This window comes from Anoplopoma fimbria, chromosome 21, assembly GCF_027596085.1.
Source record: "Anoplopoma fimbria isolate UVic2021 breed Golden Eagle Sablefish chromosome 21, Afim_UVic_2022, whole genome shotgun sequence".
NCBI lineage: Eukaryota > Metazoa > Chordata > Actinopteri > Perciformes > Anoplopomatidae > Anoplopoma > Anoplopoma fimbria.
The window spans coordinates 19,018,236-19,032,055 of NC_072469.1; the positions used below are offsets into that span (position 1 = coordinate 19,018,236).

The 13,820-nt window shown below is 38.6% G+C and overlaps 2 protein-coding genes across 4 annotated transcripts in view; one reads left to right on the plus strand and one right to left on the minus strand.

Moving 5' to 3' along the window:
- Positions 1-580: 580 nt before the first annotated feature.
- On the plus strand, positions 581-2,506 carry sec61g (SEC61 translocon subunit gamma). The gene is made up of 4 exons (XM_054622621.1): positions 581-690; positions 1,052-1,155; positions 1,357-1,459; positions 2,326-2,506. The coding sequence occupies exons 2-4, from the start codon at positions 1,062-1,064 to the stop codon at positions 2,333-2,335; spliced, it is 207 nt and encodes a 68-aa protein (XP_054478596.1). The 5' UTR covers positions 581-690; positions 1,052-1,061; the 3' UTR covers positions 2,336-2,506.
- Positions 2,049-13,820, minus strand: part of tpk1 (thiamin pyrophosphokinase 1) — a 61,787-nt gene continuing 50,015 nt past the window's right edge. For 2 of the 3 annotated variants that reach the window (XM_054622619.1, XM_054622618.1), the window contains exon 9: positions 2,049-3,624. In XM_054622619.1, the coding sequence (XP_054478594.1) occupies positions 3,473-3,624 (152 nt within the window). In that variant the 3' untranslated portion in view covers positions 2,049-3,472. The remainder of the gene's footprint in view (positions 3,625-13,820) is intronic. The other variant, XM_054622620.1, reaches the window with a different exon arrangement.

A 13,820-nucleotide genomic window follows, 5' to 3' on the forward strand; every position in this document is an offset into this window, starting at 1 on the left:
ACCAAACAACAATATCCAACCAGTCAGCTGTCCTGTGTCCAGAAATACTGTTACTCTAATTTGAAAACACATTTCTTACTTTATTGTTGTAAACTGACAGTAACTGAGTAAATACTCCTACTTGCCTGACTACTGAGTTACTTTCCATAGTTTGTTAGTAAGACAAATGCCACAGCTGACCTGCTGTGACACAAACATACAGTATGAAGTTTCATATGTAGCTTAAGATTGAACAAGAAAATCAAATTAAATCATCAAATTAAATAATCACAATTATTAAATTATGAAGTTTACACAGACAAAAGCACAGTAAATAGTGCAGCGTGTTAACATTCAACAGAAATACAATAGAAGGTGTGAAATGAAAAAAAAAAAGAAAAACACAAGGATTTTCTCTTTGTGATCTTTTAAGGTCTTAAAATAATTCAGGTCTCAAAAGATAATTTCTGTTGGAATAAATCCGGATTCTATTGCCGTAGACTGTAAGAAAGTGAGTGCCTGCGTTTACACCTCCCAGCCTGTAGGTGGCAGTGTGGAAATAATTCAAGCTGGAACAAAAAAAGAGAATGCAGACTCTGCGCATGCGCGGGTAAAGTATACGTCAGCTCTTCTCTACTAACAAGCAGCCCGAGAGATACGTGGCCCTCATTCTTCTGTCTGTCTTTTCGTCTCACACGACCTCAGAAACAGGTAGGATAAAAAAAACTATTCTATTCAATACTATTGTTATGTTTTACATAAAGCTGGTCAAATATCTGGTTCGAATATGTTTGACTATCATTTGTTTTATCAATTTGATTACCGGATAACCGAGCGTCACGTCGACCTGTATTTAACAAGGAACACAACTAACTTCAAAATCTGTTTCTCAATAAGATAGGGACATATTTTAAAACATACTGGTGAATGTTTGATGGGGGAAAAAAAAAAAGAACATTGTGTATAATAACATTTTTTAACGTTATGGGAATCATGAACCTGAAGTCGACGTCACCACTCCAAAACCATCTGAAGCTTTAACACGGATTTGTTTTGTTCCTTGTGTCTACAGCTTGAACATCATGGATCAGGTCATGCAGTTCGTGGAGCCCAGCCGGCAGTTCGTCAAAGACTCCATAAGGCTCGTAAAGAGATGCACAAAACCTGACAGAAAAGGTAGGTTTATGCTGTTTCCTTTGGGCCCCAGTCTCTGTTCCCAGTCTCTGTTCCCAGTCTCTGTTGTGTTGGCAGCAGCCTCCACATTCCCAGACTCAACTGCTCTGTTGAAGGATTTGGGATCCAAGGAGCAATATGAGTTATTTGATTGATTTGATTTTTGTTTTTTTTGTCACTGATTTATTTTTGCCCCTCTTTCAGAATTCCAGAAGATTGCCATGGCCACAGCAATCGGCTTTGCCATCATGGGATTCATCGGCTTCTTCGTCAAACTCATCCACATCCCCATCAACAACATCATTGTGTGAGTAGCAGTGAAACACCACGTACTGACACAGTGATTGAATCATACAGTTGGTCATGTTGGTCTGTCCTGGGACACGCTATCCAAACATTTTATCCCAGTGTCTCAATGATATCAGGGATCTCTCCTCAGAGAGAGAGGGAGAGGGAGAGAGAGAGGGGGTTTCTAATGACCCTTCTTAATCCCTTTACACAATCAAATGTTTTATTGTCTTGATCTACTCCCTTCAAAGATGTGTAAATAACAGTCAAGTTGGGTATGCAAAAATCCACTGAAAGGTTTTGTCTGTCCAGCCATGGTACAGTATTGCCTGTTTCATTAGGATTTTACTCTTATTTAAAAATAACATTTTCACATTCCCACCAATACTATACTGAAAAATGATTCCTCAAATCATTTAAAATCACTTATTTACCAGAGCTGGAACAGGCTCATATCATTGAGAGCCCCCGTTTGAATACCTCAGTTTTGTATAATAATAAACACATGATGCCAGTTTTGTTTTGTTCTACAACTAGCATTTACTACTATATTACTTTATGGACTAAACTACAGCAAATCATGGTTCAAACAGCAGTCACACTGGTAGCATTCATGATTTTATTTTTGGCCAAAGTAGACTATAACATCCAGATACTATACATTTAGACTGTATAAGCAGTTTACCAAAGTGTAGAGGTTGGATTGTCAGTTTTTGGAAGAAAGTTGTGGTACAACACACACAATATTTGTTTCGGGGACTAGTTTTATTAAGCAGTGATTCATTGCTTTGCTTGGTCATTCAAACTGATTTATTACAGTAATGTTCATGTCATATTTTGCTTTCTCTAGTCATTAACACTGCCTTTTCTTGTTTTTCTATCTAGTGGGGGTTAAGTCCTGGTCAAGAGGAAAACACAAACTTCAATACCCGGGGACAGGCGACAGTGGTGCAAAGTGTTATTGGGCTGGTGTGATTGGGGGCTGAAGGGATGACATTTTTACATTCTGTGGACAACATTTATATTTCAATGTGTAAATAAAACAAATGGAAACCAAAAGACTAAATTTGTCTCGTTTATTCAAATAGCTTTGCTATTACTATAGCATGTATACAACAGTTTTTTTTGTTTTTGTTTCTACCTTTCCTGGCCTTCAGAAATATTGTACAACTGTCATCAAAAGACACAAATAATTTGAAGCTTGGTGAACAATATGCTCTTGGGTACTTGGCAGCTACTGACATCAAAGGCACACTGTGTAGGCTGTGATACAAAGCAGATACCTGCACACATTTAAAGGAAGATTTACTTTAGGTATAGCAAAGTCTCCATATATACTGGCTTCACAGTCCTTCTCAAAAGATTCCTGATATCAACGTGTTTTGATAAAGAGAACCAGATGTTGGTATAGAATAAGGCTTTGATTTTGATTGTACATGGTTCAATTTGAATGTAACCCTGTGCAGTGAGGAAGCATATCCAAACGTGCAAAGAATACAGTAAATATAATTGTCAAAAGTGGCCACTATGGTGTAAACACTAAAAAAAAATCATACTTCGGTTTGGTCAATTTGGATATTCCAACCGAGCTGACTACTTCTTGATCTTCTTGGGGCGGCTGTGGCACATGAGGTAGAGCGCTTGACCCACAACCACAAGGTCGGTGGTTCGAACCCCTCTACAGGCAACATGCCGAGGTGTCCTTGACACCCCAAAATTGCTCCCCCATTGCAGCCCACTGCTCCTCCGGGATGGGTCAAAGGCAGAGAACCGAATTTCCCCATTGTGGGACTAATAAAGGCTTAATTATTATTATTATTATTATTATTATTATTATTATTATTATTATTATTATATTACAGGACAATCATAGAAATACTTAAGTGAGATTTTTGGCCATATGCAATTGTGTGTTCAGCTTTTTCCTTCATTTACATCATGCTGTACAAAACATATAAAAATTAGGAGTTTGCTGTAGCAAAGTAGTTGCTTGTTCTTAGTAGTCAAATTTGGCCCGAGAAGAAAGGACCTCTTATGTGTCATTGCCCATCCTCTGGATGCCCATACTCCAGAGCAGGGGCTGGTCTGTTGTCACGGTTACAGGCTTCCTGGGATTTTCAGGGGCAACGGGTTCATAGGTGTTGGAGGTGCTTACCAGCTTCCCAAACTGCAGGACCTGGTTATCTGGAAACAGAGGACAGACCAGTGGTTAAATGCAGAAGTAATGAGGTTCTACTGAGTGATACCACACTTAATGGCTACTTTAAATAGTTTAGTTACATTATTCAGTGGGTAAAAGTAGATAATTGTTGTTCTGTGTGCCTAGTTATCTTATAATCATGCACACTGCCATGTGTATTGTATTTAGTTACTTGACTATTAATAATGCAGCTATATGTCAAGGCCTTGTTGGAGAGGATGTGGTTTGGAGCAACTTGTGTCTCTGAATAACCGAGGCAGGGTGGTCCACATGACAAAAATTGGGCCAAGCCAAGCAGTCAGAGGCCAAAAGGTTAACAGCCAAAACTGCAACTATTGACAAAGACTATTATTCTAAGGCCACTGAGCATACTCCCACTTTATGGTTACTAAAGAAGTAACAAATCCTCTCAAAAGTGAATCCCTCAGCTGCCTCTAACAGGAAAGATGACCACTGAGTCAATAAGGCTTTATGTTTGGCATCCTTAGTAAAGGAGAGTGAACTCAACTTTTATGAGAGGAACATTTTAAATTAAGAAGATACAATATTTGTATACATTTTTCAACCCCCATGATGAGCATGGATTAGTCATTTACCAGAATATCTACGCCTGGATAATCTCACTATCAAGACCTAATGCTTTAAAGGCTACACCGTACAAGTAGTTGATGAGATAGATGCTTTGATTTCATAATTCCATTTTCCTTTTTTCTCCATTGGTGCTGTCTCACTAAGGGACATAGTCTGTTCACTCTCTCTGTTTAACAAATCTGATATGAAAAAAGGTTTGTGGTGATTTGCTTTATGTAAAGCTGAAAAGAACAGTTTGAATGTTCCCTAAAGGTGAACTGAAAGTGATTTGCTCTAACTGGACCACTCAGAGCTGAACGGACACCTAGCCAACACTGACACCAAGTGGTGTAACCAGGCGGTGTAACCAGGCAGCTCAGTAGTATTTGTGGTGAGCGAGCTTCACAGTCTACCAGTGGGAGCAGTCAATTACTCAAGAGTTAACCTGAATAAATAAGTAATCATCTTTCACCCTGAATTGCTTTGTAATTTAAAAAATGGATGAGATAACCCTCTTAACAACTTGACAAATGAATAGCTCTAACTCTCATGTACTAGTACATGGAGAAAAAAAAATTGTGAGGAATTTATTCATGCAAAATAATGAATCCTTAAGGACAGTTACAAAACCATCATAAATTTGCGTGTCTATTTTCCTGTTAACAGTTACATTTATTCACGCAACATTGCTCTGAGTGAGCGGCGCTGACTAACACCCTGAGAGTGGAGCTGTTGGATCGTGGCGAATGTGAGAAGGGCAAACTCACCTCAGGAGATTCATACCTGGGGCACTCTGTTATTCATTCACTGTAATCTGTCGCTATGTTTTTTACAATTTGCAGCAAAATGAAATAATGAAATATTCCTACCATACAGGTCAGAAAATTCTACTTTTATTTTGTTTGCGTTATTTTTGTAATGCTTAACAGAAAATAACAATTGTGGGTTTTTTTTTAAAGTACATTATTGCTCAGCTTTCTCCACCAGCTGCTATAAACATTGACCTTGATTGACCATTATTATCTAGTTATCTAATTTGCCCACTTTGTGTCTGTGGTCTTTGAGCAGTTAGTAGCACAGACCACAGCTGTAACTAGGGGGAGGGCGGGTAATGTTTTGTTTCTATCTGTCAATCAACTCCGCCACATAAATAACTCCATTTGATTTTCATTTGAGCGGAGAGCATTTCCATCTACTCTTATGAATAATTTGTACCTGGACAAATTACCTTAAAAGGCACCAATTTGTGACTCTTTACACATTCAAACGACAGAACATGCATTCATTGTCATGTCTGTTAAACCTAATTAATCTGACTGTTAGTGCTGTGCAGTTCAAATCGACCAGCTAACATATTACATATTATTAAGTAAAGTCACATCAAGAAGATGGATATAACAACAGCAATAATAACACAACAGGTCACCACATAAACGGGTTGCTTTACTCAGGTGAATGCAGTACAGTGCTACATACTTACAGTACTTATGAGTATGTGGATTCCAGTAGTAGAGTTAGGCTCATAAACTTTGACTCAGATTTTAAAGGTATCACTGTAGTAAAAGTGTAAATCATTAAACTGCATGTCTAAGAACATTGGTTGCCAATGCTAATGTAGCATCAACGTATTTTTGTGGGCACTGTATATTTCAAATAAAATGAATTCTGGGTCTTACAATAGAGTAAATATATATATAATTTAAATCCCATTCTCTTGTTTTTGTACAAAACTAATAAATCATACAACCTCATTCGGCAAACGCTACGCCTCAAACAACAGACTGTACATAATAATGCGCACTATTAATCCCAAACCAATACCTGATGATTGCATTGTTTCAACATCTTTTAGAAGAAACAAAAGAAGGAAAAATAAATAATTATGAATATGCAAAAATAGTTTGGGTGCAATCACTTCATGCAAAGGGCAAATTGAACACAAAGGAACAAAGACTAGAGGGAATGAAGCGAATCATTTGTCCACAGGCGCCTGCACGCACATCAAACAGGGACAAAAAACAAAAAAAAAAACCTATTCTGCTTCAAAGACTGCCACACAAGCATGGTATTAGACCAGCTTGACTCATAACTAAAAGAGTAAAATAAGCTGTATGTGAGGTTAGGGTACTTAATAATTGAGTGAACACAGAGCCACAGTGTGTATGAAAATAATGTCCGACTGTGTTAAAGTGCCAGTCTGAAGTTTCCACTCCGCAGGGGAATTTGTTTTCACCAGATTTATACCAGCAGAGCCACACAGGTTGCCAAGTAGCTGGGAAAAATACCGCCGAGGCAGTTATTGTAGTATTATTATGTGTATTATTGTTATTGTTTGTTATGTGTGAGGGCGCGTGTATACTTTTATAGCTCTAAAAGTATACACGCGTAAGTTCTCATAGATAAATATAAATATAACCAGTGATCTCTGTGTATATTCTCATGACAAAAAGAATTTTAAAGTCCCCTAAAAAATATTTCTCATCAGCTTCTTATTATGAGCACTATGGTGCCTTTTAGGTCATTTTGCTTAACAGATTTCTGCATTTCTGTTTTCTTCTGGTTCGAAGTGGGCGGGGCTCAGTTGGAAAAGGGTGATGTCACATACATCTGTGCACCAATTCAAATGTAGTAATACTTAAATCAAAACGTGATAACAGTTGGTGGGTAGATTGTTAATGCTGCCAGGCTACTACCATAATAATAATAATAATAATAATAATAATAATGATAATAATAATAAGTAAAGGCTTTTCCAAACTTTAACTCTGTTTTCTGCTTATTTAGCTGTGAACATTAAATGTTAAAGATACTATTATATGCTTTAAGGTCTTTTTTGTCAGGTTTGGAATAGGCTTACAATAATTCATCAGTAAGTCAATGCCCCTGTAATTAAGTAATAGAATGAATGTAAAACTATGATAGAAATAAACAAACAAACATTTAGCAACAACTAGCACCAGTGTGACATAAATAGACCCATTATGTTCCTCAGCAGGCTGCCACGGCTCGATGGCTACACAATTATCATAAGATTTCCACTACAGCACACTGTGATTATATTACAATCAGAGAGGAGAAAACACAAAACACAAAAATGAGGATGTTTTTAGGTGTAAAAAGTGATGGCTGGTTTGTTAGTTAGAGTCTGATGGTGGCACCTTGCATGGTAGCCTGTCATCAGTGTGTGAATGGGTGAATGATATGTAATATACTACTGATTGTAAGTCGCTTTGGATAAAAGCGTCTGCTAAATGACTGTAATGTAATGTAATGTAATGTTTAAATAGCCAGACCACCACTAGAGGCAGCAGAGCACTACAATAAGGGAGCATTAGCAGTCATGCTCAACAGGATGGCACCTACATTTACAAACACACATTATCTCCTCTGGCTGTCTCCCATACATACATCCTTTTACAACCACACACACACACACACACACACACACACACACACACACACACACACACACACACACACACACACACACACACACACACACACACACACACACAACACACACACACACACACACACACACACACACACACACACACACACACACACACACACACACACACACACACACACACACGTGCAAACTCTTTACCGCACAATAAGCTTTCAGATGGCTTCATTAGTAATCCCCTCCTCAAAGCTGATACTGATCAATAACGGCCCCTGTTGCAAAGGGGACCGAAATGAGCGTCGCACCCTCCAGTGATAACAATGGAGATGTTTGCTGTCTGTAATTGCATTTCCAGCGCCATAGCCGAAAGGGCCCGTCAGCTGTAAGTAGACCGTATTTACACAACAAATTACCCAGGAGAGCGGGTGGGAGAGGAGAGGAGAGCCTCACAGACTCTCACAGACACTCAGACTGCAGTGGACAGGTAGAGAGGGGAATTATGGGTGTTAGGGGCCCTTTTTTTTGCAGGAGAGAAGACTCTTGCTGCTCTATTTTTGCCTCTTGATGTTGTATTGCGAACAGGTTCTCAAAGTACATGTTAAAAAGGGGCCGCATGAGGCATTTTTAAGCACCGAAACATCAGAGTATAATTATCTGTGATATGCTAGTGCACTGCAATACACAGCCACAGTCCGGGAAACTGGTATCTATCTAAAGCTTCTACTTTATGTTAATGTGTTAAAAAATGATGACCACGTTTTTCATACGACACAATTCATTTATTTTGCAAAGATAATGCTGATCTCTTCACTTTGCTTCCTCTGCAGGTTGCACCTGTTAGAAATCATTTTTTTCTTCCTATCTGCTCAATTACCTCACCCCTCCATTCATTCCAAGCTAGAAGGAAATCACTGTAACCGTTTTATGCCATGAAGATACAGATCAGTATGAAGACGAGTAAAAGCTGCCCATCATATATTTTCAAATGCTAATTCTACTAATCACCTGTAATGGAGGATGAAATCGTTCATTGATATGAAAATGTGGCACATCACACCTTTAAAATAACGCTGAGTGAGTCACTGTGATCCCAGGTACTCCCACTTACAACGAGCGGACCATTTTCTCTTCCCATTATATCTGAATGTATTTAGCATCAAATGCGTGTCCCCTTTTAACACGACTTGTCATCGAGAGGCAAATTGAACTCATTCAGTCAGATCCTCCACTCCTTTAGACCAGTGTGCTATCAAATTTCATCATGCTTCACAGTTCGAGAGAGAAAATCATTTTCTATAAATCATGTTTGTTCAATACTGAGCTGTCCAATTACTAAAATGAGGTGAATGTACTTTTGCACAAACTCTGCCCTTCTCTTGCCGCCCTCGCAAAGACACCGTACTACATCGCAATAAATAGACTGTACAGAAACTATATTTTTTTTCAAGGAAGAACTGGAGAGTAATACGATAAAAATAATACACATTTAATGGGGCAAAGTTTGATCTAAGATCTGATTCACCTCAACAATCGTGGGGAATATAAGTAAAAAAATAAAATAAACTATATTTATATAAGACTTGAAACAAATGAATTATTAGCAAACAGTTGTCAGTAGTTTTTAATGCAGAATATTCAGCCACGGGATAACTAACTTTAACGGAAAACAAGAAAAGATTTGTAATGGGTTTACTGGTTGAACCATTCAGATGCTAATCTTAAAGGGGGCCTGAGAATGTTGTTAGTATAGTTGATTAAACTCCTTTTTGAAGTGTAAACAATGATCAAACTACATGAAAATAAAAATAACTATTATAGTATTATAATATTAGATATTATATCAAATGTACAAGAACTTCCAATTTCAGTTCAACTAATAAATGGAGATTCTGAATAGATTCTAGTCAAGAAAACATGCCCTGTGCATATTATATCAGCCTGTAAATTCAATACAGTGTCCTTCATTTGCTCCACCTGACAGTCTCCTTATATTCAAGGCTATTTATTGGCCATGACGTGAGCCAAGGCTTGCACTAGCTATGTTAGCACCATCTGCTGTGCAATGATAGCCACTTCCATTAAATGTTTATGACGGGTTTGTCTAAGAGTGAGGTGACAAACACTGTTGTGGCTTAAGTTGACCTTCAGATAAGGAAACTCGTCTCTGCTGGGAGTGCGGCATCAGTCAGTTGAGAGAAAGAAGTGCAAACAAACGGGAGAGCAAATTATACATTTTGATAGTGGGGGGGTGGGGGTGATTGTGGAGATATGTTATTGTGGTTTTTCTTGATAGAGGGGTTGAGTAGATAGGTTTGATGTGGTTTTGCAAATTAATATCCTGCAATGAATACTTAAGTTTACTATTTACTTGTCTATACTTTAGGGCATAGCTAATGCATGTCTGGTCCAAAATATGTGAATATGTGCACTCCTCCTCTGCCTCCCTGCTTGTCTGCAGCTCCACTGGGGGTACTAGCAGTAGTTCACATCAGGCTGCTCTTCACTCCCCCCTCTGCCCCTGTGTGTGATGTGCACAGCGCCAGAAATCTACAGATCCATAAATAAAACCATAAAACAGCAGTTTTCCCTCCCGCTGCCACAGAGCACTGCTACAGAATACATACACATTTCATTTCCCCTCGCTAGGACCTTGGTGATAGGGAGCGAGGGAGAGAGGGAGGAAATGAGAGGGGAGAGAGAGTAAGGAGATCGAAGAGGGGGGGTGTAAAAGGGCAGAGAGTGCCGTCGTCATTATGCAGAACAGTGTAGCAGAGAGAGTGAACATGTGTAGAAAGTGCTATGAAAGAAAGAGCAAGACAGAGAGCTACATGAAGAACAGATTCATTTCTTTAGTCTGAATCCCCCCAAAAAATGAGACGGTAACACTAGGCGAGGGTACGGACAGAAAAAAAAACATTGTCAGAGAGAGAAAGGAGAAAATGGACATGAAAAGAATTGGAGAAGGTCAGGGCGTCTGTTTGCTTCTGGAAAACAGAAAGAAAAGGAGAGATCTTACAGTAGAGATGTCCGCCTCTGGCAGGGACACTGGGTAAGACCTCACTGAACCGAGTTTTGTCAGACATATTATCTGTTTCACTACTAAGATTAAGTACATTGCCTTACCTTTGAAAACAATCCTTTCCGATATTTAGAATGCCCGATGAATACTGAAATCTCAAGCTGCACACACTGCTAAAGGCTTGGACTGCAACACTTTAAAGCTCCCGTCAACATATCCTTAGAATTCAAAATATTAGAACATACCAAAATCCTTTTTGCTTGCTGTTTCACAACAACAGAATGGGAACCAATTTCCTTTCATATTTTGATATCTGTTGAAATAATGACTATAGGCTACATGCTACTCATACAGCACACCTACATTCTCAAAATACAGTATACCTGTATCCTCTAGCAGGGAGGCTTCATGTTCAGAGTGAAACTAAAATATGGAGCATGCAGTGAAATCTATCTCATTTGCATGCCAATGTGTTTGTGAAGGCTTACGTTTCATAAACAGCATGTTCTCATCATCAGTGAGGGCAAGCTTTCTAATCTTGCCCAAAGTTTACTTTTAATTAAGATTTCTCAATTGCTTCGGCTCTCTGTGAGACTCTGCTGCCGAAATCCATCTGTGTTCACGTGTTTGTCTTTTATCAAACTCAGCACCTGTTTGTGTTGGATTTGTGCGTGTGTCTTTGTGTCTAATGTTGCTATAGTTTGTGTGTGTGTGTGTGTGTGTTTACAGGTGCTGGCGCTTGGAAATACCTCGGGAGAATGAGTTTAGAAACCTCATCCGGTGGGTCATTTGAAGGTCCTTTACCATCCTGATGACATTTAAAGCGCGTGTCTGGAATAGCATGTGTGTGAGCGTAGCTTTATCTAAGTATTAAGGGTGGCATATGGAAGGAATGGAGACGGATCAAATAAGAAGGACAGATGATGCATGTGGAAACATAAATGTATGGATGGAAATGTGTGCATGTCTTTGGTTCAGGCTCAAACACTCATGCACGTTTGTGTGTTCCTGCATGCATGTGTCAGACTGTACATATTAGGAGTGATAAAAGCATATATCATAGAGTACGCCATTATAGATCATGACATAACATATTTCCTCTTAAAATGATAAACTGTGATATGGACAAACTCAAATTTGTAATGTTTTAAACAATATTAATGAATTAACTTTGAATCTGAACTTTCAAGCCAACATGGACTAGAAGTCCTTAAAGTGCTCAGGGTAAAAAAATGATATTTCTTCTACCAATGGTAGACTACAGCGGCTGCTGCTGTGCTGCTTTCACAGGCTGTATAGACTTTGTGTAATTCAGACGTAAACATTGCATCAGTATTCAGTATTACCGTGTCAAACATGGACCGTCTTCTGTATTAAACCAACATGACGGGATGAATCCTCTCAGCCTACAGATACGAAATTTGAACGTGACTTTCTGTAGCATTTATGTGATTTGGCATTTCCTTTTGCTATGCCATTGTCATACTTGCAAATCATGCTCTGGCATATTCATTATATGCCAAAATGTCACCAAGTTTCCCCTCTAGACGTGTTTGCTGCCCCCAGTATTCAATATACATATCATTTGGAACAGAACTCTGGATCTGTGTTATAAAAACAAATCATTCAGGACTAAAGTCTTAATGATTACAACTTCAAAGACAAGATTTAGTAAGACAGATCTTGATATTGCAATAATGGCAGAATGGCTTTTATGTGATGTCGTCGTTTTAATGTTTCGTTTTAATTTGGTTTTAGTATTTTATCTTATATTCTTTTACTATTTTAGGTTTACCTATTTCACTTGACTTTATTTATTTTGTTCGTTTATTTGATTGTCACTTGTTATTTCATTTTGTTTCTTAGTTTAGTTTTATCCTAATGATTGTTCTAATGTTTCTTCTATTGCACTGTTTTGCTGCCTTGTCTGTCGAAGCACTTTGTAAACCTTGTTTTTAAAAGGTGCTATATAAATAAAGTTATTATTATTATCATTATAATAACAACATCCTAAACTCAACCAAATTTTATATCACAATATCAATATCATATTGATTTATTGCCCATCTGTAATGTGCATGTGTGTATGCTTCAGGTTGTGATTGTGCTTGTGTGTGTGTGTGTGTGTGTGTGTGTGTGTATGTATGTGTGTCTGATGCTTGTTAGAGGACGTATGAGCCTGATGACACTGAAGTTATGAGGAACAGGGTTGTAACCAGTGTTGTGGAGTACTACTGTTGCTAATTTGCATATTAAACTAAATGGAAACCTTAGAGAGGAACGCTTCATCAGCCTTTTTGTCGTCAGTGGGCTGACAGTCATTGTTCATGGTCCACAGAAGTTTCTCTTGCCGTTTGTCACATGGATAACACACATGCACACGCACTCGCACACACTCACACATGCACGCCCGCTAATACAAAACGCAGGCATATAAAAGAAAAGATACATTCATACCCACCCACTCACACACACTATGCGGAGGTGGTTTGTGGATGACAGATATTCAAATGTGTTGTTCATTATGATCCACACTAAGCCGAAAACATCATGACGAAGCAGGTTTTAACACACACAATCACAGACACTGTGCCAGAGGCCATAACTCAGACTGTGTTGCTGCAGGATGAAGGCTTTTTAAAATTAAGCTGTCGGTCGGGAGAGGGCCGAGTCACAAAGAAATGACTAAGGAGGTTTTTCCGCACGCAAGCACATAACACACACACACACATACTCGGACACACACGTAGGATGGTGGATCTGTCAGTCACAAATGGACCCCTATGGTCTCACTGACCTTCATAACCATAATCATCCATTGCTTTTTACGTGGTGGAATAAAGTTTGCTGGGGATTTAAGAGTCCTCGAAAGGCACACTTTAAAGGAATTTCATCTGCTGATAATAGCTCTTGATCCACATCTACTTCTTAAGGAACATAACAGATGGCAGCCAACGACGGGCCTAATGGGAAAACAGTGTTTTAAGACAAAACATTAAGCCTGAGGCATGTGTTGGTCATTTAAACTGTTGTGTGTGTTGTGTGTGAGAGTTAAGATAAAGTATTTATTTTTATTTTTAAAAGTCTCCAAATTTGATATCGGGTATAATGTAATGCATCAGCAGTGGCTTCCCACCGAAGACAACAGACACCTGCTACCCCTCAAATATTAGAAAGTCCTC

What these genes read in the sequence shown, in the direction of transcription:
- sec61g (XM_054622621.1), top strand. Translation starts at nt 1,062, where the DNA reads ATGGATCAGGTCATGCAGTTCGTGGAGCCCAGCCGGCAGTTCGTCAAA. An exon ending in CACAAAACCTGACAGAAAAG is followed by an intron (nt 1,156 to 1,356) that starts GTAGGTTTATGC and finishes CCCCTCTTTCAG; the next exon opens with AATTCCAGAAGATTGCCATG.